General features: G+C 40.5%; 1 protein-coding gene across 3 annotated transcripts; it reads left to right on the forward strand.

The window, feature by feature from the left end:
* Positions 1 to 236: 236 nt before the first annotated feature.
* abcc12 (ATP-binding cassette, sub-family C (CFTR/MRP), member 12) lies at positions 237 to 26,900 on the forward strand. Of its 3 annotated transcripts, XM_027032406.3 has the most exons (31): positions 237 to 384; positions 744 to 812; positions 4,253 to 4,419; positions 5,143 to 5,289; positions 6,233 to 6,380; positions 6,549 to 6,785; positions 7,175 to 7,348; positions 7,561 to 7,708; positions 8,359 to 8,507; positions 9,002 to 9,109; positions 9,819 to 10,064; positions 11,655 to 11,726; positions 12,414 to 12,538; positions 15,402 to 15,474; positions 15,608 to 15,811; positions 17,949 to 18,083; positions 18,170 to 18,266; positions 18,357 to 18,419; positions 18,547 to 18,636; positions 18,816 to 18,919; positions 20,711 to 20,890; positions 21,209 to 21,435; positions 22,117 to 22,254; positions 23,550 to 23,739; positions 23,934 to 24,023; positions 24,339 to 24,528; positions 24,701 to 24,860; positions 25,060 to 25,138; positions 25,222 to 25,335; positions 25,424 to 25,588; positions 25,772 to 26,900. In XM_027032406.3, exons 2-31 carry the CDS (start codon positions 756 to 758, stop codon positions 25,862 to 25,864), a joined length of 4,170 nt encoding a protein of 1,389 aa, XP_026888207.2. In that variant the 5' UTR covers positions 237 to 384; positions 744 to 755; the 3' UTR covers positions 25,865 to 26,900. The 3 variants fall into 3 exon arrangements, with proteins under 3 accessions (XP_026888207.2, XP_081562407.1, XP_081562408.1); XM_081706281.1 differs by lacking the exons at positions 237 to 384; positions 744 to 812; positions 4,253 to 4,419; ... (1 more) ...; positions 6,233 to 6,380; positions 6,549 to 6,785 and having other exon boundaries at positions 7,173 to 7,229; positions 25,772 to 26,898; XM_081706282.1 differs by lacking the exons at positions 237 to 384; positions 744 to 812; positions 4,253 to 4,419; ... (17 more) ...; positions 20,711 to 20,890; positions 23,550 to 23,739 and having other exon boundaries at positions 21,213 to 21,435; positions 25,772 to 26,893.
* Positions 26,901 to 27,679: the final 779 nt, after the last annotated feature.

The following is a 27,679-nucleotide window of genomic DNA, read 5'->3' on the forward strand; positions in this document are numbered from 1 at the left end:
CCAAGTAAGGAAGCCCCTGCCCCACCTGTGCTCCAATTTCCCTCCAGAAATCCTCAGAACACACAAAAGAACCAAATTCTCAAGGCTCAACACATTTTTGGACTCATCAATATCTTTAAATGACAGATAACAGTGTTGTCCTTGTGTCTGAGCGAGGGGCATGGGGGCTGATGGGGTGGGCAGTTAGAATAGATATACACAAGGACAGGGCCACTGGGCTCTGAGAGAGACCTCTGCTCTAATTGACCTTTGAGACTTGTAAAGTTTGTGATGTAATTCAGGTACGGAGACTGTGAAGCACATCACTGCAAGAGAATAAAAGCTTTCAGGATCGATCTGGCTACAGCACCGAACCCTTCTCTGCCCTGCTTGAGACTTCCACAGGTAGTTCTCTGATTTCTCCCTGTACAATGTATTAAGACATTTAGATAATGTCAGTTTGTTTTTTTTTGTTTTTTTTCCCCAAGCTATTGATGGATATGTAGAAGATGAGAAGATGCTTCTATGTGCAATAGCGTTTCACATTGTGATCTGACAAAGCCTTATATTAGGTTTACATAGCTGGAAGTTCATTTATTTAAATTGTCCAACACTTATTCTATTTCTCTGATTTAAACTGTATTAATTTTTTTACAGCTTCTAATAATTTGTTTTTAATTTGTACTAAAACATTGTTTAATATTGGTAACAAGTATAAATGTTATATTTATTTTCTTATGTGATACACTGTTTTTATCCTACAGAAACCAATTAAAATGAAGGGCTTGTCGCGACATTCCACAGAGAAAGCTAACGTGGAAGGAATATCTTTTGTAGGTGAACCAGGGCCTGTCTTCCTTCCATCTTTCTTCTCTCTTCATGCATCCTTTTCCACCTCTCCATCCATTTATTGCTCCTTTTTTAGTCTTTCCCTTAAACTGTCCATCACTGTTAAAGGTTGGGAATTTTCTGAAGTATGTTGAATCTCTGTACTATGACCTCTTGTCTTACTTTGGTGGGAGGGGGTCTTAGGACATTTTGGAAGTGGGTGACAGAAGACCTGCCTGCTGTCCGGTCATTTATGTGTGTTGGTAATAGAACTTCTATAAGCTTACTGCGAAGGAAAATTAGAGGACTATCTGTTCAAGCCTGGACAAACTGTTCAGCAACAATTTATGCGTCACCTCATATGACATGACATCACAGTGTGAGAAGGACCCCTCACTAATCTTATCTGTGGTGAAAATCTCTGTGGTTGGATTCTGATTCAAGGCTGCCAAGTCTTGTGTTTCCACAAGAAATCTTAGCGCGGGGCAGCATTTGCAATACTGAGACGAGCTAGTGGTACGGGGCTGGAAAACCAGCTCTTCTGCATGAGTACGGAGGGAATCGACAGGACTTTCAGATTTCCGTGCCGCAGTTTTGCAGGCATGAAAGTTGCTGATTGTTGTGCATGAGAGAGTTATAGATCGAGAGCTATTGGTTTAAAAGGTGCATGACCGTTTATATGAAATGTATAGTCTGTTTCCAGTTTGTCTGTTTGGCTATTTTGTTTAAGGCCAGAGTCTGTGCAACACATTTTTATAGAAAGCTCACGGTTGAATCCAGTGTTCGGACTGTTACACAGGCTATGTATGAAACTGGAAATAACTTTCACAGTTAGATTGTTTACACTGGGTCCATAGTACACTTTAGTATAGAGAATTAAATGTTGTTTAACTGATCAATGACTTAGCATAAAAAAGTGGGCTCTGTTGTTCATGGGATACTAAACAGTTTTTACGTTTATTTATTTAAAATTATATTTAAAAATTGTCCAACATTCAGTCTCCTTGTCTGAAAAACACATTAACTCTTGCTTTCAGTGACAGTAATTATCAGATGCAGATCTTATGCTGGAGAGCACTGGTAACCGCATTCTCCTAACTAATACAAGCACAGGGTAAAGCTAAATATAGAGAACAAATCTAAAGAGACTAGCTGACACAAAATATACCCTTTTCACCCCAAGGAAGACTCAGGACAATTTGCTTGTAAATTTGATAGCTGTGTATTTGATTTGAGTGTAATTAACTAATATCTAACGTAATGATCTGATATCAGCTTAATAAATTTAATCAAATTTACTAGAACACAATTCATACAATATATCAATAGGTCTTTGTAGAACAGTAAAAATATTAGTGATGTCTAATAATGAAGTCTTATTGTTGATGTCTAATAGCTATTATATTTGTGAAAAATAATAGTAGCAAGAATATCTAAAATCACAAATAATACAAAAACAACCTGGATTGGTTTTATTGTGCCAAACAAAAAAATAAAAATAAAAATACCAACCCAAAGCCCCCACAGTTATGAAGGGAAAGAAATCTAAAATACCTCTCAAAGAATAAAGTATTACTTCTGGTGATTATCAAAATTCAATATACTCCTTCACATTGTCCATAATGTCCATTCTGGTGTGCAGGATGATCGGTCACTGAAGGTTAAAGGCGCATTGTTAGAATGAGCTGATCATTGAAATAAGCAGTGTGGAGGGGATGATGTACTTCAGAGACAGTAGTAGGGCAATCCAGTGCAAATGCAACTCATTCAAATCAACAACAATAAACAACTCAGCCTGTACACAACTGTTCAGAAAGTATCCAAGTGAGCCATTCACAGCCATCCACTTGGTACTACAAAGTAGAACTACTAATAAATATGCTAAAAAGATTTACAAAATATTTTAAGACTTTCAGTTGTAACATTTATAATAATGTGAATGTATCCATTAAAGCTGATCAGATACTGACTGCATTGTTTCCATAGTTATGACACAATGTAACTATCATTTCCATAGCGTCACACAATGTAACTAGCTAGCTAGCTAATCATCTTATTGGAAATGAATAAATAATATATACAATCACTATCATAAAATGACCCTAAATGGTTTTTGGTTAATGAGATTACCTATACCCAACAATTAGAGTGCTTCCCTAACTTATTCAACTCACCAGTACACATGTGTGCATGGATAGTCTTCACTAGGGATCTAAGGATTGTGTTTATCTTGGAGTAAAGGATTTGGAATGTTTACATAGTGGACAGTAGGACGATGTACTCATGCTAACATATATAATGGCATGGGCTAGAGTGTGTTAGGTTTTCACCAAACCTTTAAACAAAGAAGCTCTATTTTGGTTTCACAGAGCATTCTTTCAATAGGAGTTTGAGACGGCAAAGTTAGACTGAATAGATCAAATATGTTTTCAGTCTCGATTTGAAGATGTTGTGAGGTTGAGGTTCTGTGTTAATTCCATCTACATAAAAGCTAAATTCTACTTCTCCGTTCTTAGTGCTGACCTTAATGTTGACCTAGCATGTTTAACTAATGAGCTCCTAGTGATATAAGAGGCCGTTAGGACAGCGTTGAGGATGTCAGATAGATGCATAGGCCCTGAACCATTTAGTGATTTATAAATGACGAATAGTCCCTTAAATTCAATTCTGTAACATACTGCGAGCCAGATGTGTTCCATTCTTTTGGCTCTAATAAGAACTCTGTTATCTGTGTTTTGAACAAGCTGAATTTGTCTGACTGTCTCTTTAGGAAGATAAGGAAGGTAAGTAGATCAGTCTTGCTGAAAATAAAAAGCATGCATGAGTCTTAAAGTCCTATTTTGACAAGAAGTCTCTTTGGTAATATTTTTGAGATGATACCAATGCCAACTAAGCAATTGCTTTGACATGACTGCTAAAACTGAGATCAGAGTCCATTAGAATCCCTAGGTTGCGAACCAGTTCATTTGATTTGAGAGCCCTAGAGACGATAAGCAAGCCTACATCTTTGTTCTTTATTTTCCAATACAATAATGTTTGTTTTTTTTAATCTGTATTCAGCTGCAGGAAGGTTTTTCAGTTTGTTTCTATTATTTCATAAACAATACCACTGAACTGGAACATTTGGACCATATTATCTCCATGTAGTGATATTCACGAGACAGTGTTCTGTAACTTGTTGTCAGTAGTATAATGAGGCTAACTGGACTTACTTTGCTCTGTGTTGCCAGGGTGACGAAGGACAGGGTCACTGATGATGCTGGAGTCGCTGAAGAGATAATTTGGTTGAAGGGAGTGGAGGGGTTGGGGGATGGGCCGTGTTTTTTGGGTAAAACCTGTAGGCTAGCTGGAGTGGACAGTGATAACTTAGAGTTCTCTTCTCCTCTCTTCTCCACTCCTCTCTCCTCTTACCTTACTCAGTTAACCTTCTGTTGTCCTTCTACAGAGACAGAGGGAGAGTTATCGTCACTGGAAGGGGTCATCTGTGACCATGAACTCTTTTCCTGAGGGCTCAGCGGTTCCAGACTACAGGGAAACAGAACCTCCCCTCAAACATGAGAGCAAGTACAAGACCAGCATGAAGACCCTGATTCCTGTCCGTTTCAGCTCCAGGTAAGGAACATATCCACACTCTTAGATATCATGCCATGTTCCAACTTTGTGAGTGAGTAGATCATCAGGGGTTCCATGAACAGAGCATTACTTCCATCTTCTTGAGAACTGAACCAGGCCATGGTTTGCTGATTCATGCTCTATAAAACCTGGAGGACACTTTCCCTTTGCTTTTTTATGGTACCTGTTTCTAATTAAGCTTTATGGGTTGCAATAAAAAAAAGACCCACATACACAAATAAAGTAAAACTACCCCAAGGAGTCAAGTCATTTTCTTCAAATTCGTCCTCATAAAGCAGTTTACTGTGTTTTGGGCTCTAAGGAATGTAAGCATGACTGGGCCACAATAAATGAAGGTAGCCACACTATGCCAAGCAAATTGTATGCCACAATGTTTAGTTCCTGTTTATAAAGTCACCGTAGTGGTAAATAGAGAACAGGTGTCAACAGCAAAAATTTGCCGGTGCTCATTGTGAAAACAAATCAAAATAGACATGTAAATGATGCATTCATGTTAAAGCTAAATCAGTGTTCTATTATGAATTGCTAATCACCTATGCAAATGAGGACAACATGCAATAGCACCATATATCACACAAACAATAAGGCAATCCGCACTTATGAATGGAGAAATCTGGCAACATGAACTATGAATTTGGCCCATTGGCTAGTGTTTGTCTGGACCTAAGCCTCGTCGTTGTATTACCTACATCCCCTTTGCAGGTCCAGCCCCATTGACGACGCAGGGTTCTTCTCCTTCGCCACGTTCACATGGATGACCCCCATGATGTGGAAACTGTTCAGGAACAATCTGGACAGAAATTCTCTCAGCCTGTCTCCCCGCGATGGAGCTCACATGAATGGGGAGAGGTAGATTGCGTGAAATGCCACGTGGAGGCTAGAATGGTCTCACTTGGAGGAATAGGGTAGAAAGGCATGGCACAAAACAGAATGATTAGGCAAAGTTATGGTAGCGCTAAGAAGGTGATTTGTGTAACTTGTACAGTTAGGTAAAAACTGTCCTACTAAATTAGGTGAACAATATAAAATATAAAAAAGTACAGGTTGTCTTTTCATTTAAACCACTTTACATAACTGTATTATTATATTAATCTAGTATATATTGGCATGTATAATTGTTCTGTATGATTAAAAGTGTGTGTGTGTGTGTGTGTGTGTGTGTGTGTAATGCATGCGTACGTGTGTGGTGTGTGTGTGTGTGTGTGTGTGTGTGTAATGCATGCGTACGTGTGTGGTGTGTGTGTGTGTGTGTGTGTGTAATGCGTGCGTACGTGTGTGGTGTGTGTGTGTGTGTATGTGTGTGTGTGTGTGTGTGTGTGTGTGTGTGTGTGTGTGTGTGCGCGTGTATGTGTGTGTGTGTGTGTGTGTGTGTGTGTGTGTGTGTAATGCATGCGTACATGTGTGGTGTGTGTGTGTGTGTGTGTAATGCGTGCGTACGTGTGTGGTGTGTGTGTGTGTGTGTGTGTGTGTGTGTGTGTGTGTGTGTGTGGTGTGTGTGTGTGTGTGTGTGGTGTGTGTGGTGTGTGTGTGTGTGTGCGTGTATGTGTGTGTGTGTGTGTGTGTGTGTGTGTGTGTGTGTGTGTGTGTGTGTAATGCGTGCGTACGTGTGTGGTGTGTGTGTGTGTGTGTGTGTGTGTGTGTGTGTGTGTGTGTGTGTGGTGTGTGTGTGTGTGTGTGTGTGGTGTGTGTGTGTGTGTGTGTAATGCGTGCGTACGTGTGTGGTGTGTGTGTGTGTGTGTGTGTGTGTGTGTGTGTGTGTGTGTGTGTGTGTGGTGTGTGTGTGTGTGTGTAGGTTGCAGAGGCTGTGGGATGAGGAGGTGGAACGTGTTGGCACAGAGAAAGCCTCTCTTGTCTCAGTTGTGATGCGTTTCCAGAGGACGCGCATGATTGTGTCTTTCTTTGTCTCCGTCCTGTTCACATTCGGCGTGTTCATTGGGCCGGTATGCCCCGTTTCCTCTGTGCAGTGCTTCTTGCAACCACAATTTAAGACCAGGGCTTCCCGCTCAGAGTGAAAACCAAACATCTGTGCTACGCCTAACAGCAAACTTGCAAACTGCTCGTGTCTTCCCAACGCCTGTCTCTGCAACCTCCATCTTTGTTTCCTCCAGTCCATCGTGATGTATGAGATCCTGAAATACGCGGATCAGCCCGAGGCATCCACACTCGTGCACGGCGTGGGACTGTGTGCGGCGCTGTTCGTCTCGGAGTTCTCCAAGGCCTTCTTCGCCTCACTCATGTGGGCCATGAACATGCGCACAGCTATCCGATTGAAATCGGCATTCAGCATGCTCGCCTTCCACAAGATCATATCCCTTCGCACGTTCGGCAGCGTCACCGTGGGAGAGGTAGCCCATAATCAATTGCTTGATTGACTAAATGATTGGCTTATGTGGAGGTGTTATGTCAGACCTTTCTAGTTCTGCTCTTTAGCCTCTTTGAAAGAAAGGATTATTATTTGGGATTATTTTTGTTGTTCTTTTGGCTCTTATTTGTAATAGTATAGTAATCACATTGCCTCCACAAAACCTTAATAAAGCATTTTAAAACAAAGTAGTAGAAGCATGAACTCTCTGTTTAGTGCTGTAGAACATGAATCCAACAGAACTCAAATGACAAAGTTGCAGTTTAGTCGATTGTTGACACTTATATGTCAATATATGTTACTTTATGACACTTAAATGTCACTACATGTTACTATGTTTAATTCCATCTTTTGCATCCTTCTCTTCGTCAGATGATCAACGTGTTAACGAGTGACAGCTACCGCATGTTTGAGGCGGTGATCTTTGGTACGTTTCTGCTCTGTATTCCTGTGCTCCTGATCGTGTGTATTACTTACGCCTGCTACATCCTGGGCTACACAGCACTCCTAGGAGTCCTCACCTACCTGGTCTTTATACCCGTACAGGTGAGCTGGTAAGCTCTCGTGTATCATCTGCTGATGGAACAATATAGGGGTGCACTCAAACTATTAGTATATGTGTATAATATTTTCACTTGTATTTTTCATGATTGTTACAATATGAAGATTTTGAAAGTGGGTTTTTTTCTTCCCTTTTTTGCTGGAAACTTATTTGTGTGTGTGTGCGTGTGTGTGTGCGGGTGTGTGTGTTGCTGTAGTTCTTCATTGCCAGGTTAATCAACATACTGCGTAGGCGTGCTGTCTCAGTGACAGACAAGCGTGTTCGTACCATGAACGAGGTTCTGACCTGCATCAAACTCATTAAGATGTACGCATGGGAGGAGTCTTTTGAGAAGAAAATTACAGGTATCCATTTATGTTATAGACATGTTAATCAACAATGCTAATTTACACAGCTTAATTATTTACACTTTATATTCAGTGAGTAATGATTGCTTAATTTATATTAACTAATAACTAATAGAGTGCAGTTGTATCTGGAACAACTGTTCTCAGCACATCAAATGAATGACTTGTATGTGCCATGAATTAGATTAGTCAAATTGTGAATATATATTTATACCCATATGTGTAGGATATGCAGAGTTAAAGACAATGTCACTATTCCTCTTTGCCATTACTGAAGGATGCAGTTAAACATTTGTCTGTAGTGTAAACTGTCAGACTGCATCTTACACATCTCACACTTTGCATTAATGGAGTAAGATCTCATAAGATCTCATGTCATGTGCTTGTGTTCACACAGACCACCTTTGTCTTTACATAGTGCAACATCTGAATCTATTAATATTTCTGAAGCATCTGACAGTATGAGTGCTGTTCCAGAATGAGCTCCCAGCCCAGCACATGCAGTTGTGGATCATGAAATAGATTTAATCTGGAAATCTCCCTTCCAGCACTTTCTGTGTAGGATAAAATCAGATGCATATGAACTATGAATGCACACGGTACAAACAAAGAAATTATACCCCCACCCCCCCCATCTCTCTTTTTAGACATTAGGAAAAGTGAGAAGTCACTTTTGGAGAAAGCAGGATATGTTCAGAGTGTGAACTCGTCTTTGACGGCGATAGTTCCCACTCTGGCCACCATCTTCACCTTCATCGCCCATACTGCCCTCCGACTCCCTCTGGAGCCGTCTGTGGTGAGTGGGTGTAGTTCTGTGCTGTTTTCTGCATCATGACTTATGAAAGCCTTCCTAAACAATGCATGACCAGTCCTGGAATAGCGCTTGTGTGATGCAATACTTTTTCATTAGGAGTAGTGGGTTGCCACACTTTCAGACTGCTCCTAAACATCAAACACAAACATAGTCAGAGCTGTAGCAGCATTGCAATGTGGCAAAAACTGAGTACAGGGAAGATTGCTTAGCACATGTTTTCTGTGTTGTTGTATGGGCCCAGGTAATCCATTGCTTTGTTTATTGTAAACCTTTCTTTGACATTTACTTTATAGATAGATAGATAGATAGATAGATAGATAGATAGATAGATAGATAGATAGATAGATAGATAGATAGATAGATAGATAGATAGATAGATAGATAGATAGATAGATAGATAGATAGATAGATAGATAGATCTTGCACACTACTATATATATTGTACTACATATAGACCTCTGTTTTTGACTCTGTAGGCATACACCATCATTGCTGTGTTTAACTCAATGCGGATGTCTATGGGTCTCCTGCCGTTCTCAGTAAAAGCCCTGGCTGAAGCTAAAGTTGCCTTAACACGGCTGAAGGTTTGCCCCTATTCCACTCGTCTCTTTTTTTAGCCCTCTTTCTTTACTTTTTTGGTCTCTCTTGGTCTAACATGGTAAATGTCTGTTCATCAAATCCACCATAGCCAGGTTGAGTCCTACTGTATTGTCAGAACCTACCTTGGTACATGTAGTAGAGCGTATAAACATGGACTTTGTTCCTGTGCCCTAAAGATAACTATAAAAGAAACATTTTACAAGTGACATAAGGGTGACATGTGAACTGAAAATTACACTAGTTGCTATGCACATAATGCTAATTCTAACTCTTAGTGCCCTGTAAATCTTGCATGTCACTTGCAATTTTACAAGGTCATGTGTAATGAGAATGTCCTATAAAAGCTAAACTGATGTCTGTAGTAAGTACATGCAAAACATAGTAAATACAAGTAAATATGAATTTGTCATTTATATTTGATAGTTCATAAGTAAACTTTTCCTCTTTATTGGCATAGGTAAATTAGCTAGTTCAAACAGCTCCTTTCTGAACAAACATTTAGGTTTGATTTATAGGTGTTGTAGACATTTATAAAAGCCAATGCCATCGACTATGGATCCGCTATCATATATAACTGACAAACTTTACACAAGAAGAGAAAATGTCCCTTCAGTGGTGGGTCATTATATCTGACACTGCCAACCTGGCTAACTGTTAAATTATATCAGTTTTTCTTCTCTCGTGCTCTTGTAGCGTCTCCTCATGATAAAGAACCCTGACCCCTACCTGATCCAGAACAAAGACCTGGGTGCTGCATTAGTTATGAACAGAGCTTCGTTCTGCTGGGGTGTTCCGGGCACCTCCACCCTGGTTTCACCGGGAAACAGGGACTTTAGGGGGAAGAACAAGAAGGCAGAGCCTGTGAAAGTCGCTCAAAATGGCATCCACGAATCGGCCGTCCAAACCACGCTCAGGGACCTAACGTTCACTCTGCCCAAGGTACACATCTTTCACTGGGGATTTTACACTGAATGCAGTACTGAATTCACATGCAACATTTACTAGTGTATATCTGGCCTTATATGAACACTGCAGGTGTTAAATCAGCACTGGGGTTTTCACTGTATTTGTTCCAAGCTGAGGGCTCTTATATATATGCATTCAGTATATTGTTTAGAAGGGAAATATTCAGTACATGGCTGACTGGAATGTGGTGCACCTTTGAACAGTCTGAGGTAGGACCGCACAATATTGAAAAAAAAAAAATGACATTGCAATATTTCTCCTGCGATATATCCTCAATATTTTAAAAAACACTGAGATTTTCATCAGATTTAACCAGAAGTCAATGATCCAATATGTCTTGATATTAATAATGCATGTTTCTTACCCTAAATAAGGGGCTCATCTGTAAATGAAGCTGGGCGGTGAGTAGAAGGTATACAAGAGATTACAGCTTCGTACTCCTGGTTAAAAATGAAGCTTAAATATCACATTAGGGAATTAACATGAGCGTCAAAATGGGTATTTTAACATTTTTAATTAAGAATGAAACTATCTTTAAAGCAGTAAAGACTATTAAAACAAAACTATACAAATAAACGGGCAGCGCTACACCAGCCTCTTGTGATACAGAGAAATCCATGATCGCAAACAGCGACTTTTCAGTTGGAAATCCTCGTTAATGAAGTGGACGGTCAGACTTATGTAGGGGTTTGTTGGAGCTGTATAGTAGTGCACTTGCGACGGCTCTGTTGCAACTTCTACCCTGCATTTCTTGTACAACTCTGAGATGGCCACTAGAGGAAAATACGTGCGGGATGGTATTACTTATCAAACGACCGTATCATGGTTTTTAAACACTCTTTGTTAACGAGTTAACAGGTACCATGAGGTGAAAAGTTATTCAGTTATTTCTCTGTTGTTTGGAACCTATTTCGGAAGAGTTTTTTGCTTGGGATAGCATCCAGATATGGCTTTGCAGAGCTTTGTGCTGCCGATTTAAATGGTCAAGCAAATTACTCATGTTGCATCGTGCTGTGTTGCCGATTTAAATGGTCAGGCAAATTACTCATGTTGCATCGTGCTGTGTTGCCGATTTAAATGGTCAGGCAAATTACTCATGTTGCATCGTGCTGTGCCTACAACTGCAGAACACTGTCGACAAATTACCTGTTTTGGTCAACATCATCCTTTCCTTAGCCAAAATAATACCATACATCTAATGTTGAGTTTCTTTTTGCAAACAAATTGCTAATTTTCAGACTGTGGTCAGTGACTAGTGGGGGAGGGACACTTTAGTTTTTGATAAAAATGTTTGGATGGTTCACTGCCGAAATTGCTTGTCACTCGCAAAAACTAGCAACAAACTCTCGTAGATTTGCCTTAAGTGACATTGCAAGTCATTGCAAAAAAAAAAAAAAAAAAGGTTGCGATGACGATACTGAAAGGATATATCATGCAGTCCTAGACTGTGGGCACGGTCTCTGTTTAAACACTGGACATTATAAGGACAAGGGGCCTGGGCTAAGCTTCAGTGGGGATGGTTTTGTTTTAATCAGCGTTTTCTCTTCTTTTTTTTTTCCCCAGGGAAACCTGCTTGGAGTTTGTGGCAATGTGGGAAGTGGGAAAACATCACTGATCTCAAGTATACTTGAACAGGCACGTTGTAGTTTGCACTTGGAAACCTAGGTTTATAAGTTATATATAAAAATATTATATGTCATATAAAAACAAAGAAACTTGGAGATGACCTTTTTTCCAATAACTTTAGCTTTTCTCTTTTTTCTTCTTACCTCTTACTCTTTCTTAAGGCTGATGTCAGAATGGTTTCAACCTTGTTTTGGCCTTTTTGAGTTGCCGTAGGCATGATGTTTTGCATAGCTGATTATGACAATGAATGATTTTATTCATTAATTGAGTACGTTTTCTGTGCAAACTAAAACTTACACTGATTGAAAACTTGTTTTTTAATGCTGGCCTGTATATATGATATTGTTTCGTTTATTTTACTTTAATTATTTGATTTCTTATTTCAAACCATCTAGTAAAGTACTAGGTTGATTATGAACTTTGCTATTTTCTTTTAAACCTTTGCATGTAAAGCACCAAGATTTTGTTACTATATAAGTACTGTATAAATACTATATAAATTTTGTTACAAGAATTCTATAAATACTATATAAATCAAGATTCCTCTACTTATCCTCTCATCAGGATTTAATCATCTTATAAAATTATAAAACATTTTACATATAAATGAGTAATTAAACATCCAACCTGTAAATGTGTATACAGTTATCTACAAAGTTCATGTGTTCATTTTCAAAGTAAATTTTTTTTTGGTAGATGCACCTTCAAAGTGGGACAGTGTCAGCAAATGGAACGTTCGCCTACGTTTCCCAGCAGGCTTGGATCTTCCATGGAACAGTGCAAGACAACATTCTAATGGGAGAACCCTTTGACCAAAACAGGTACTGCCCACGGTGGTCAAACACACATAAATACAAATACACACACACACACACACACGTGCACAAATATTGATATGCATAAACGCACAAAGTGTGTTTCACTTAAGTCAGAAATACTTAGAAATATTTACAACAGTATTCAGAATTGAGTTGGATGTGATGTTGATTTACATGTGATGTTGATTTTACCAGGAAATACCTTATCGCGGTTTAGATTATAAACAGAGCTTTCTGCCAGTTTGAGAACCACTCGGTATGTGCTTATGTGCTTTCCACCTTTTCTTTTATCATGTCAGTGTATTATTGTGTTTTGGAAAGATTTGTTGAATAGCTGAGGTGATCTGTTCCTTCAAAGCTCTATTCAGCTTTCCCATGTCTTAAATGCTACTACTTTAAACTTGTATGGTAGCAAAAGTCAAAATTCACGAACAAGAAAAATGATCATGTGATTGTTGAACTCATTCTCATGTGCAAGGAGACCTGCTTGTGCAAGGACACCACTCTCGCACACAAAGAGAGATACTCGAATCGGAGAAAAGTCAGGCCAACATGACTGTAATTTCTGCTTAGTATTAAGCATCTGGTTACTAATGTTTTCTGGAGGTCTGTTGTGATTGGTGGCCTGTGCAATATAGCTCTAATTATAGTACAGCTCTAATTCAACTTTCTTAATATTGTTTTTCCTTAATGGACTTAATGGACTATTTTTTGTCGTAAAAAATAGGAAAAAATACAGATATGCATATTGTGAAATTTGTATAAAGAGTGAATGCATGAAGATCAATGTTGTAACAAGGCGCTTTTATGAGGTGAACGCATATGCTGAGAAGATTTATTATGGGCAAACTCAAAGTGAGGGTCTTAATCACGGTCAATGTGGTCAGTTTACCAACATGAACAGGCCCAGGGAACATGGTAAACTGAAAGAGCAAAAACACACAAGGCCAGAAGAGGGAAACAAGCTACAGTGAAGGACACAATTTACACTAACAGAGGTTCGGACTAACAGAGACTAGGACTAAGAGAGACTAGGACTAACATAGACTGGGACTAACAGATTAGGACTAACAGAGACTAGGACTAACAGACTAGGACTAAAAGAGGCTCAGACTAACAGAGACTAGGACCAACAGAGACTAGGACTAACAGAGGCTCGGACTAACAGAGACTAGGAATAACAGAGTCTAGGACTAACAGAGGCTCGGACTAACAGAGACTAGGACTAACAGAGGCTCGGACTAACAGAGACTAGGACTAACAGAGTCTAGGACTAACAGAGGCTCGGACTAACAGAGACTAGGACTAACAGAGGCTCGGACTAACAGAGACTAGGACTAACAGAGACTAAGACTAACAGAGGCTTGGACTAACAATGCCCTGCCAACTAGAACAATGTCATGCAGTGTTACAGACAGAAAACACAGAGTCCCTGTTCCTGTTGAAACATAAATCAGTTCATCAACCATTGTATCGGAAGCTCCAGTGATAAATCCCTCTTTCAAAATCACGTAGAGCTTTGCCATCTTGCCATCTTGACCCAAAAACGAGGTCAACTGTCCCTGCCCAATGTTTTCATATATACCATGATATTGATTTTTATCATTGAGTACACTTCTCTGCAATCATCTGCACATCATGTTTCTCCACTCATTTATTTATGTTTTTCAGTTAAGTTTTAAACCTCTGTATAGTTTCAAACTAGATTATTATCTCACTTGTTGTATTGTACACCCTTATAACTATGTGTTAATAATTAAGGCCGTTAGTGTTTAAACCAAAGCGCTCATATCTTCATTGTGTCTCATTGTTTTGTGCTTTGAATGGCAGGGCTTTCTTAATGACAAGATATGGGTAACTGTGCTTTAAACTTGTGCTCATGGTCATGCAAACGAGACCACTGCACAATGATCCGTCCCTCCGGTTCTACTATGTTCTACTAGGTATGCGTTTTACTAAGTATAAACTGCTGATAACCTTTCTTCCAAATTCCAAATATAAATATGGTCATTAAAAGCATTTATTTGCAGAAATTGGCAACTGGTCAAAATGGCAAAAAGGTTTTCAGATCTCAAATAAGGAGGAGAAAAAAAGTTAATATTCATATTCAAACAACACAATACTAATGTTTTAAAAGTTAATAAATCAGTATTTGGTGAAATCACCCCGATTTTCAATCCCACCTGTCATGTGTCTTGGCATGCTCTCCACCAGTCGTTCACACCTCGTGATAAAGACGACTTCAGGTCACCTAATCATTACATCATTAAGTAGAATGTGTTCATATTCAACAGAGACTGGGACAGAATGACAGGCATACATGTAGAGACAGGGAATTTTAAAAAAAATTAAAAATTTGAGTGATCTCGAGTGATCTCATCCTCTTTTCCAGAGCTGTATTATGGCTAAAGTTAGCAATAGCAAACGTGTCAGGACAGGTGCCAGCTGTCTTTCGACTTTTTTGACATCTCCTGACATATGCAGTTAGTCTGTTAAATGTCAATATGTCAAGTTTCAGACTGTCAAGTTTCCAGAGTTTGCCAACAGCTTCATACTCAAACAAATTGACAGCCATGTAGGAAGATTTGGTACCTTGTCTAGGTTTGCGGGCATGTGCAGCTTTGAGGTTTGTCTCAGGTAGTGCACGATTCAGTGCTGTAATTACGATTATTCCATGCTACTGTCCTGTAATTTTTAGTGCATTTAATAATTTTCAGACAGTCTTTTGTCTTGACTGGCCTTCTGTGTAACTAGGTAGCTGTCTTAAGGATGACTGGGTCTTAAGGAACAAGCCTTTATTGCTGTATGCTATTTTTAAAAATTCTTTGTCCCTTCATTTCTGTGTGTATCTGTGTTTGTGTTGTAGATATGACAGTGTAATCCATGCCTGCAGCTTAAAGCCAGATCTGGCTATTCTGCCTTATGGTGACCAGACAGAGGTTTGTCATCTAATTATTGCACTACTTTGAATGTAATAACAAACATTTTTTAATACAACCATCTAATGACTATATTTGGTTATATATGGTTATATATGTGTCTCTGTGTGTATATGTATATACGTGTGTATAGATTGGAGAGCGTGGTCTGAACCTGTCTGGTGGCCAGAAACAAAGGGTCAGTCTAGCAAGGGCGGTCTACTCCAACAGAGACATCTTTTTACTGGACGACCCCCTCTCTGCTGTCGACGCCCATGTCGGCAAGCACATTTTTGAGGAGTGCATCAAAAATGAACTGAAGGGAAAGTCTGTGATCCTGGTCACACATCAGCTCCAGGTATTTCTCATAAAGTCCCTACTGTTTTCACTCCTCTTTCAGGTTTTTGAAATTATATTCATAAATAAGTCTGATATGTTCAAACGTACAGTAATTTAACTAATGAAATGTAGATTTTTAGAGCAGTTTTTATATTGCTAATTTTCCTTTAAAACATCTTGGACTGGTTCTGAGCATAGCAACAGCACATCTGCATATTTAAGAGATACAATTGTGAAAATATATATTTATTCTCAAAAATGTAATTGCATAGTTTACACTATATCCACTGTCAACATAAATCAAAGCTACTAGCTTGAATTAGGGAGTTAATATGTTCCTAGCATTAAATTAACTTGAATTAGCTGTATGTATCAAGGATTAGAATCACAACCTCCCACTATGAAGGTCTTTAGTTCAATTCTGAGCATACATAGGTATCGTTCTATTTGAATCCAGGTTTTAAATCATTTGATTCACATGAAACAAACAATATAACTTGACTGAAGTACAGAAGCTTATTTGTTGATGTACTTATTTAAATGAAATTATTTCAATTAAAATTAAATGAATTTTCCAGTGTAGTAGTAGTAGTAGTAGTAGTAGTAGTAGTAGTAAATTAATACATGTATTCTTTGCAACAGTTATCCTACTAAGTTAGTTATGACTTTTATGATGCCCGTGGGCTAAGCAAACCTGCTGTATCCAAACATGTGCATGCTGTCACTAAAGCACTGCTGTGACATGCACCAACATATAGAACATTTCCATGCACCAGGATGCACCGCATGAAATCAAAATAAGTTTTCATGTGATTGGAAACATTCCTGGAATTGTTGGTGCAGTGGATGGCACACTGATCCCCCCCACACACTCCATCCGGCATAAAAGCATCTCGGCATTGAATATGAAAATCACATGTATCCACCAAGGCCTCTTTATGGACACTATGGGCATGTGTCCTGGGAGCAGTAATGACTCCTTCATCTGGGCCAGTTCTGGAATGTGTCAGACGGCAAGGGACGGTGCGTTTGTGGGTGGATATATGTACTGGATGACAGCAGGTATCCACTCCGAATCCATATACTCTCTCCTGTCTTGAAATACAAGGAGAGTGGAGTGGAGGACTTTACCAGGCTGGAAAACACGAAGGCAAATAAGAAATACCTAAATTTATATCAAAACGTATTTGGGAAAAGTGACCATGTTTGTTGTTGGGTTTTTTTAATAAACATAATATAGACTCCAAGGCAAAGTTTTTCTTTCACTAAGCCTTTTTATGTGTGCCCATCACTTGAAAGATAAATAATTAAATGTAACAATCATTAAAATAAATCTTGTTCTTGCCTCTTTTACTACACCATATCTGTAGCTTTGGAAAAGTTTTTTTTTTTTTTTTTTGTTACAACATTTGGGTGAGTTTGTCTTTGAAAAAATTTTGTTTGCGCTATGATTTGCCATTCTTCTGTACTGAGGCAGGAAAAGTTAAATGTTAAACGTTATAGAATTTGATATATGATAAATAGGAATTGCAAGTGCAATGTTTTTCATGTTGTTTTATACCAATATTTTAAATATATTAAATACTAGTTAATAAATACTAGTATAATTAAATACTTTAAATACTAGTTATTGGTATTTATAATATTTATTTCCTAATACTTTTGTGGTATAATATTGAGAAAATGTACGTATATTTTATATGTAAATCAGGGGTTCGGTTTTAGAGGCGGAGTCAACAAAGAACTAATTAAAAGTTGTTCATAATTTTTTAGACTAAGAAGGCTTTTGGGAAACAACCTCAAAACTCAAAACTGGTGTTCTTAAAGTTACATCCTTAAGGTTGTTTGTAAATCGCTAAGATTAATCATTATCAAGAAATCCACCTCAGTGCTGTTAGGAGTCAAAGGGTTAATCATTCCTGTTCTGCCAGGCCTTTTCACCCAGAGAGGAGGGCTATCTATGCTCTGTCAGTGTAAACACTTTCATAAGGACTTTTACTGAGTCATGCTTTTCCCAACAAAATGGTAACTATTATCCAGCCAATGTCAAAGTAGCATAATGACTTCTTTTAATGTTTAACTCCAGCAAAAATATCCAGGCTGGTATCCTGCCATAATGTCCTTCTATGACCCCCATCACCCCTCTTTCTCGGTAGTACTTGGAATTCTGCGATGAGGTCTTGCTCTTGGAGAATGGAGAGATCCAGGAGGCCGGAACCCACAGAGCCCTGATGAAACTGAAAGGCCGATACGCTCATCTTATCAGCAACTTCCAGATGGAACAGAACAATGTACCAGCAGTAGCTTCCTCCTGTATCTGTAGCATGCTGATTTCTGCATGCAGGTGGAATGAGCTTGTCCTGCTGTTATTTTGTAGGAGAAAAATGCGGCCACCCCGACAATTCCGCTTGATTTCAGCGAGCCCAGTAAACAGGACCTGGATGACTCCAAAGCCAATGGAATTGTAAACCCAGGTTAGAGGTCATTCATCATACAATGCAAAACTTTCGGTTGAACTGTAATGATGTTATGAAGAACAAGAATGAGCTTGTGTCTCTCTCCAGCCTTTGACATGTCTGATGAGAAAGTGAAACCAGACAACTCTAAAGAAGCCCACGAAACCATAGGTGACACAGACCTCACTTATATGTCAGACACATCTTAATATGGAGGCTTGATCCTGTCAATATGTTTGTACATGGAGCTCTGAATTGCCCCGAGTATGCTGTTTATTTTAATTGTGCCTGTTTCCAGAGGACAAGGATCAGCTGGTCACAGAGGAAACAACTCAAGAAGGATCTGTCACATTTCGAACCTACCATCAGTACTGCCTTGCTGCTGGAGGTAGATTTCCGGCACTTTCTGCCTTGCCATTGGCTTTCTACACAGTAAACCATAATCTTACGCTGACCTCCTTTGCACTGTATTTTTCAAAGCAAACCTACAAATCCTATTTGCACATTTGAAGACTTCTTTAACTCCATGTAATCAATAAACCGTGTCCCTGTTTTGTTACTCTTTAGGTTACATCCTGTTGCTTTTGGTCATAATGATCTTCATCCTGCTTGTGGGAAGCACTGCCTTCAGCAGCTGGTGGCTTAGCTTCTGGCTACAGCAGGGATCTGGGGTAAAGAACTGAACTAAACACCTGATCCTAACCTCAACCTCAATAACCAACAGGAAATGCTGAACAGGAGATGAGGAACCAAATGAAACTGCGTGAGCAGACAAATCCAGTAGAATAGACCAGTGGCAACTCTAGGTCAAACACTGTGATGACAACCAACCAGGCATACAAAACCAAAGGAATAATCTAAACTTGTAGGTAACAATCCGAGCAATAGTCCTGGACAGGAAGCCAGCCTAAGACAAGAGAACCACACAGCCTCTATCAACAAGGAAACAGCAGGACTTAACACCTACAGAGGGACTTATATAGTGGTGCTAATTGATAACAAGGGACAGGTGCAAACAATAGTGACAAGCAAGGGAGAGGAAGCTCAGACAGGGAGAATTTCAGACAGGACAACCACTGGTGGTCAGAGGCAACATTGCCCATTGCTGGTGTGACAGGCTGTTTTTTGCTGGTTTAAATGTCTACTTAAGTGCACTGGATTTAAAGTAAATATCAGTTTTAATGTGAGGATATTTTCAGGCTAAACGCCATTCATAAAAGGACATCTACAGAGCAACTTTCCTGTTTTAGAGATCAGTAAATGATGTGATGTTATAGTGATAAACATATCACTGTAGCATCAGTAGTGAAATTGACAAAGTCAAGGAATAGGAAAGAAACATTATTGGAGCTGTTCACTCAGTCACGTGAGGTCTGTACTGTTATACATGAATAAGATATGGCTTAATATTAAATCAGATAAAAAAACAAAGCATTCTCCAAAAGTAAGGCGTGTTATGACTGCATCAAGAGGAGTTCAATGTGAGTGAATACGTGTCATAATAGATGATTGTCAGGCGTTGATGATAGATGATAGATGACTGTCAGGCACTGCCATGGACAATGTCTGTCCATATCAACATCAAGAACTGTTAAAGGATTAAATTAATTTCAGTAGAAGGTCATTTTTGTCACTGGATATAAAGTCGGGTCAGCTTGGTCAGGGGCAACCTCACAGTGTGTCAGGCCTTCAGATCACATGATTCACATCCGAGTGAAGAGTCAAATACTATGGACCAACAAAATAATGATGGAACATCAAGAAAAATACACGTAGTCACTAAAATGTACAATGAAAAATACTAAGACTATAGGAACATCATAGCAGGTTAGCACTGCTGCCTCACAGCTAATGAAAAAAACCAGACATCGTCCATTAGGCCATATAGTATTTATTTATGGAGAACTGCTACATATGACAGGGTTATTTATGGAGAACTGCTACATATGACAGGTCTCGATAAGACATGTTTCAGTATGACAGGTCTCAGTATGACAGGTCTTGTCCACTTATACAAGTGAGAATGTTAAAATATGTGAAAACTGTTGAGCGCTCTGGAGTGCCCTTAAATCGTTTGTCGGAGTGATTTAAGAATTAATCTGTATGAATGATTTAAGAGTTAATCTGTTTGTATGAATGATTTGAGAATTAATCTGTTTATATGAGTGGTTCTCATGAAGCCCAGTAATTCAAAGCTGTGTAGATGCATGTATCTAGTAGCTTTGGCAGGGACAGTGTGTTCTTGAAAAGTTGTGTTCAGCTTTGAAACGTTGCACAAACATCTCTGCCCATCTATGCAGCTCCTTCAGGTTCATCTGCAGTGGGCAGACTGAGTAGCATGGGTAGTGTGGACATAAGCATGTAATATGCATTTGACTAATAGACAAAACAAACACAAACAAACTATATATATAATTTTAGCGTACTTCTTATCTCTGTCTCTTTCACGTTCTGTCTCATAGAATGCATCAAACGCATCTCACACATGGAACATCTCGGAAAACCCAGACCTGGAGTTCTACCAGATGGTGTACGGACTGGTTGTGGTCGTCATGGTCGTACTTAGTGCCCTCAAGGGCTACAGTTATACCAAAGTCACTCTGCACGCCTCCTCCAAGCTCCACGACACCATGTTTAGGAAGGTGAGACTCCCAGCTGCCAGCCAGCACCAGACTAGCACAAGCACCGGGTCCGACTCTTAGCTGCTCCTGGGCTGAGATCTTAGAAAATTAGATGTATCTGTTTCCATCTCATTTTACTTTAACCTTTTTATGTCACATGTCTCACATATTTGGATAAAAAGAAGACACCAAAATGGATCTGTTTTTAACAACATAAATGAACCTTTTGTACAAATTTTTTACTTATTAATTTAGGAAACCTGTCTGGTTCAGTAAACGTACACTATTGGTCAGTGGGTGTCATGTAACCATGGCTACCCTTCTGTCTCCACCCCTCAGATCTTGGCCAGCCCCATGAGCTTTTTCGACACGACCCCGACGGGCCGCATGGTGAACCGCTTCAGCAAGGACCAGGACGAGGTGGATGCTGTGCTGCCCTTCAACATGGAGAACTTCCTGCAGTTCTGCATGATGGTCACCGCCACGGTCCTGACTGTGTGCATAGTCTTTCCCTACCTCCTGGTCGGCGTGGTCACCCTGGGGGTCGTCTTTGCCATCATCCTCTAGTGAGTCCCGTCCTCCCATGGCATTCGCACTGGAGACCCTCCTCATGCTTATGAAATGCTCAAAGTCTGAACATACTGTAAGAATGTTATGTTACGTAACATGAACGATGCATAACATGAACATTATGTAACATGAACATAAACAGTGCTGGAGTAAGTAGTATTTTTCGCCGGTAAGAGTATTTCATTATTTCCTTCCTTGATTTTAATTGAAACAAGTGGTTCCTTTTGGCTAAATAGTGCCACCTGCTGGAATTTGAAAATGTCTGAAGCACAAGTCTTGTGTGCTCATGCAACTGGTGGGTAATTTGATGCCGTTTTGGCATTAAGAAATATAATCACCAGCCACGTCTTGCAGTGTTAGTCAATGGCCATACCCTTCCTATAGGTGTAGTTCATAGGTGAACCAGACACATTGAGCAGGTACCTTCTGCCCCATTCATTTCCGGATGTATGTGAGCCCTGTAGACATTAGGGGCAGCGTTCCCAGTGGTGTCTGTGTGTGTGTATGTGTGTGTGTGTGTGTGTATGTGTATGTGTATGTGTATGTATGTGTGTGTGTGTGTGTGTGTGTGTGTGTGTGTGTGTGTGTGTGTGTGTGTGTGTGTGTGTGTATGTATGTATGTATGTATGTATGTGTGTGTGTGTGGAGTTATCGAGATGTTGCTCTCTATGGATTAGTGTCTTCCAGAGGAGCATTCGGGAGATGAAGCGGATGGAGAATGTGAGCCGCTCACCGTGGATCTCCCTCACCACCTCCACCATCCAGGGCCTCAGCACCATCCACGCATACGACAAGAGGGCGCAGTACATAGAGCTGTAAGACTCCACGCAGGCAGACACACACTCACACACACACATGCACGCCCACTCACACACACACACGCCCACTCACACATACACACACACACACCGCCCACTCACACACACACACACACACACACACATGCACGCCCACTCACACACACACACATGCCCACTCACACATACACACACACACACGCCCACTCACACACAGACACTCACACACACACATGCATGCCCACTCACACACACACACACACATGCCCACATACACACACACACACATGCCCACTCACACATACACACACACACACACACGCCCACTCACACACAGACACTCACACACACACATGCATGCCCACTCACACACACACACACACACACATGCCCACATACACACACACACATGCCCACTCACACACAGACACACACACACACACACATGCCCATTAACACACACACACACACACACACACACATACATGCCCACTCACACACACACACATGCCCACTCACACATGCACACACACACACGCCCACTCACACACAGACACTCACACACACACATGCATGCCCACTCACACACACACACATGCCCACTCACACATACACACACACACACACATGCCCACTCACACATACACACACACACATGCCCACTCACACACAGACACTCACACACACACATGCATGCCCACTCACACACACACACATGCCCACTCACACATACACACACACACACATACATGCCCACTCACACACACACACATGCCCACTCACACATACACACACACACACGCCCACTCACACACAGACACTCACACACACACATGCATGCCCACTCACACACACACACACACACACATGCCCACATACACACACACACACGCCCACTCACACACAGACACTCACACACACACACGCCCACTCACACATACACACACACACACATGCATGCCCACTCACACACACACACATGCCCACTCACACATACACACACACACGCCCACTCACACACAGACACTCACACACACACATGCATGCCCACTCACACACACACACACACATGCCCACATACACACACACACGCCCACTCACACACAGACACACACACACACACATGCCCATTCACACACACACACACACACACACACACACACACACACACACACACACACACACACACACACAGAGCAGTACATACAGCAGTAAGACCACACACACACACACACACACACACACACACACACATACAAAACATAGAGTGTTAGAACAGTATGTGAATGTGTGTGTGTGTGTCTGCTTGACAGGTATAAAAACAGAAGTGACCATAACTCCAGTCACTTTCTGCTGTTTAACTGTGGGACACGATGGCTGTCATTTTGGTTGGACTTCCTGTCTGCCACTGTTTCACTGATGGTGGCACTGTTTGTAGTACTCATCTCCAATGAAACTATCAACCCCTCACTCAAGGGCCTGGCCCTCTCATATACTATACAGGTAAAACACACAGACACACCACACAGAGAAATCCCACCTCCCCAAATTGAGTAAGGCACACTCAATGCCTCAAACCCTTACATCAGAGAAAGTTTAAACCAAATTTGCAACATGATAGCTAAACTCATACACAGTGCTGGTTATGAGTGTGTGTATTAACTTTGCTCTGCTTGTGCTGTCTGGTGACTCTGTAGTTGACAGGAATGCTGCAGTATGTCGTGAAGCTCTCTACAGAAGTGGAAGCCAAGTTCACCTCAGTGGAGAGATTGCAGGAGTACATTATGGTGAGAGACCTCTCACCCACACTACTCTCAATAACAGCATCTCTTTTACAGTACACTACATTGGCTACATTTCACATACAATTTTGTGAGTCTTTTTCTGGTCACACTGATTGTTATAACAGAGTTAGGAATTAACCTACATTGTTTAGTAACTCAGTTTTTCGTCATTTGTAATGGAAAACCTGGTGAGTTTAATGGGAGACACTGGCACAATTGAATGCTTATCACTTTGTTGTTGTAAAAGTGACTGCATCTCAGTTCAGTTCAGCACTCTTTTAGCAAAATCAAGGTAAGATATCCTCTTCTGTGTCCCAGGAATGTGTGTCTGAGGCACCACGAAAGGTTCAGGGCATCAGCATCCCCTCAGGCTGGCCACAAGAGGGCGCCATCACCTTCAGGGACTACAGCATGAGGTACAGAGAGAACACACCCATAGTGCTGGACCACCTCAACCTGGCCATCCGGCCACGAGAGAAACTGGGCATCGTGGGTCGCACTGGCTCAGGTGAGGGACGGGCTGGTGTGGTCCTTTTAGCTAAGGGGTAGGAGAGGCTAAGATTCAGTGATAACAATTGGTGGAAAAAAATCCAGAAACCAACAGTTTACCAAGTAATTTAACTGCATATTCGTCTTAATATGGACGAGCATTTAAAGTGTCTCACCTTTTTGGGGGACAGGGAAGTCGTCCCTGGGTGTGGCTCTGTTTCGACTGGTGGAGCCAGCAGGTGGCACTATTCTCATCGATAACATGGACACAAGCATGATAGGCCTGCAGGACCTGCGCAGCCAGCTGTCCGTCATCCCACAGGACCCTGTGCTCTTCATCGGCACGGTCAGGTAGTTTCTCACCTTTTAACTTTGATCTCTGAAACCGTACAGTTAGAAATGTCACAGCATTAACAGTACAGCTAGAAGACCATATACTTTAAATAAATAAAAGGTCTTCTTATAAATTTGTGTGTTTGTGTGTGTGCGTGTGTGTGTGTGTGTGTGTGTGTGTGTGTGTGTGTGTGTGTGTGTGTTTCACTTGATGCAGGTATAACCTTGACCCATTTAATAACTATTCTGATAATGAGATCTGGGCAGCCCTGGAGAAAACCTACATGAAAGAAACAGTAAGGGATGGTTCAGATTTCAGCTCTCCAGCTGCAAACCCAGTACACCACTGACACGGTCACTCTGTCTGTCTTCCTGTAAGATCTCTAGGTTACCAGAGAAGCTGGAGGCACCAGTAATGGAAAATGGGGAGAATTTCTCTGTGGGAGAGAGGCAGCTCATATGCATGGCCAGAGCGCTGCTCCGAAATTCTAAAGTAAGACCATACACACGCACACATCCGTGCACGAGCCCCCCCCACCCCAGCTCATCCCCCTCAACACAATGCTTTTGTGCCTGTGTAGATCATTTTGCTGGATGAGGCAACAGCGTCCATAGACTCAGAGACGGACAGTCTGATCCAGCACACCATCCGGGATGCCTTCCAACACTGCACCATGCTAACTATAGCCCACCGTATTAACACAGTGCTTGAGTGTGACCGCATTCTCGTCATGGACAAGGGCAAAGTGAGAATACACACACACACACACACACACACACATACATCGAAGCAAACAGTATACACCTGCTGACACATTGCACTGGGTTTAAAGTAGTACAATGAATCAACTTTTAAGTACTTCTACTAAATGAACAATTACAACAAATGTTTTTCTGTCTCTCTCTCTCTTTCTCTCTCTCTGTTTCAGGCTATTGAATTTGATCAGCCACAGCATCTCATGCAGAGACCAGACTCTCTGTTTGCGTCACTGCTTGCAGCAGCCAATAGCATGAACTCCTGAAACACTCCCCACACTGATCCACATAGACGCTCTTTCCCTCTGTGATCCACTCATCAGCAGCACCAGGAAGGTTCCGGAGCACATCAGTACACGAACCCGGAGCCCGCGACTGATGACCCTGACACAATGCGTGCTACAGATGGGACGTATGGTTCTAGATATTTAAGAAGTGATTTAAAAGTCAAGTATAACGTAAGTCGTTAAGATCAACCTTAAATGGGGTTTTCAGCTATTTCTGGTTTCCACAATGTTTCAGGTCAGATCAGAGATCAGTTTGGAACCTTTGTTGCACATTCTAAAAGTTTTAAATGTGAAAAAATGGGCATTTCTAAAGCCAGAGGGAGGACATGATGGTCACCGTAGTGACTGGTCATTCACTGGTTGTTGCTGATTGCTTGTTTCCAGTTTCAGTTTTCTGATCAATTTACTTTTCATGATTTGAGTTTTTTTGTTGTCATTCAATCAAACCATAGACACACTTTAGAATTCTTATTATTGCTGACCAATTCTAAGATTTTTAAGATACATGATTTACACCTCTTCTTTTATTTCATATATCATACAGCACTTGTGTCTGAATGCTTTATTCAAAGCTCCATAAAGCCCCATTCAGGACAGCCCACAATTTAGCACATCAATAATGCTGCCGTAAAATGTGACAGTGAGGTTCGTCAGGCCTGCTGTATGTGAACTCTACACTGGGAGCCATGATGCTCTCTGTACTTCCTAATTAGCTTCATTAGTAGTTTATATCTTTTTTTGCACCGATTCAGAAAAACTAAGCTCATCATAACTGATAAACCGAGTTTTAGTTTTTCTTTTAGTTATCATAAAACTGAAAGTAATATGTATTGGAGATATTATTCTTTTTTTTCTTTCTTAGATTTACTATGCAGCAATGCCAAAAAGACACACATAATATATTGCTATACAATGAATGTGAATGTATCTTTGTTTTGTTTTTTGGTTTGTTTTTGGAACTGTCACAGTAATTATAAACATATTGCAATGTATCATAGCAATTATCATTAACTTAAATAAAATGTTTAAATAAGAATCAGGAGCGTTTACCTCATTGTAAAAGGCACTATTCTTATATAACACTTATTTATAACATGAAATCTGAAACACAGATCTAGGTGTGCTTAGGCATGCATTTCTCAATATGTCCACTAGGGGTCTCTGTGTCCCTACATTATAACAGGGCAAGTTGAATTGAGGTTGCATCAGTGAGGCAGCTCACTGATGAAATAACATGAAATTTGAGCAGGCGTGCAGAGCTGAGAGTGGTCAGGGAACAGGGGAGTTACTTTCTTGCAATAAAAAGGGAATGTTGAATGAGATTGATCAGATATCAACTAAATCAGCCTTTTATCTATCACAATGCAGATATGATTTAACAAATGCAGCCTCTACAAACACACATGATATTGGAAAGTGCCCGCTGTATTTGAGTACATCATGTTCTAAAAGTTAGCTGTACTACCACCTGACTTCCTCTGTCCAATAACAAGTACGTTTCCCCATATGTTTAAGCTATGTTTTATTTAGTCTACCTTAATCACTGTTTCTACTTTAGGCCTGTAACAAAGTTTGCTGCTGGTGGACATAATCCACATACACACACACACACACACACACACACCCATAGACCGACACACACACACCCACACCCACACCCACACACACACACACACCTGCCCACTCACACACACGTACATTATCATTGACGTTAATAAACTATGAATCATCAGCTGATGTGCTTTGCCCCAGAGCTTGCTGGGTTATATTGCCATTGCAACTTTTTTTTCCACA

The sequence above is a fragment of the Electrophorus electricus genome, chromosome 23 (assembly GCF_041902795.1).
Source record: "Electrophorus electricus isolate QZ-2024a chromosome 23, ASM4190279v1, whole genome shotgun sequence".
Lineage (NCBI taxonomy): Eukaryota > Metazoa > Chordata > Actinopteri > Gymnotiformes > Gymnotidae > Electrophorus > Electrophorus electricus.

What these genes read in the sequence shown, in the direction of transcription:
- abcc12 (XM_027032406.3), top strand. Translation starts at nt 756, where the DNA reads ATGAAGGGCTTGTCGCGACATTCCACAGAGAAAGCTAACGTGGAAGGA. An exon ending in GCTCACATGAATGGGGAGAG is followed by an intron (nt 5,290 to 6,232) that starts GTAGATTGCGTG and finishes GTGTGTGTGTAG; the next exon opens with GTTGCAGAGGCTGTGGGATG. An exon ending in GTACTGCCTTGCTGCTGGAG is followed by an intron (nt 18,637 to 18,815) that starts GTAGATTTCCGG and finishes GTTACTCTTTAG; the next exon opens with GTTACATCCTGTTGCTTTTG.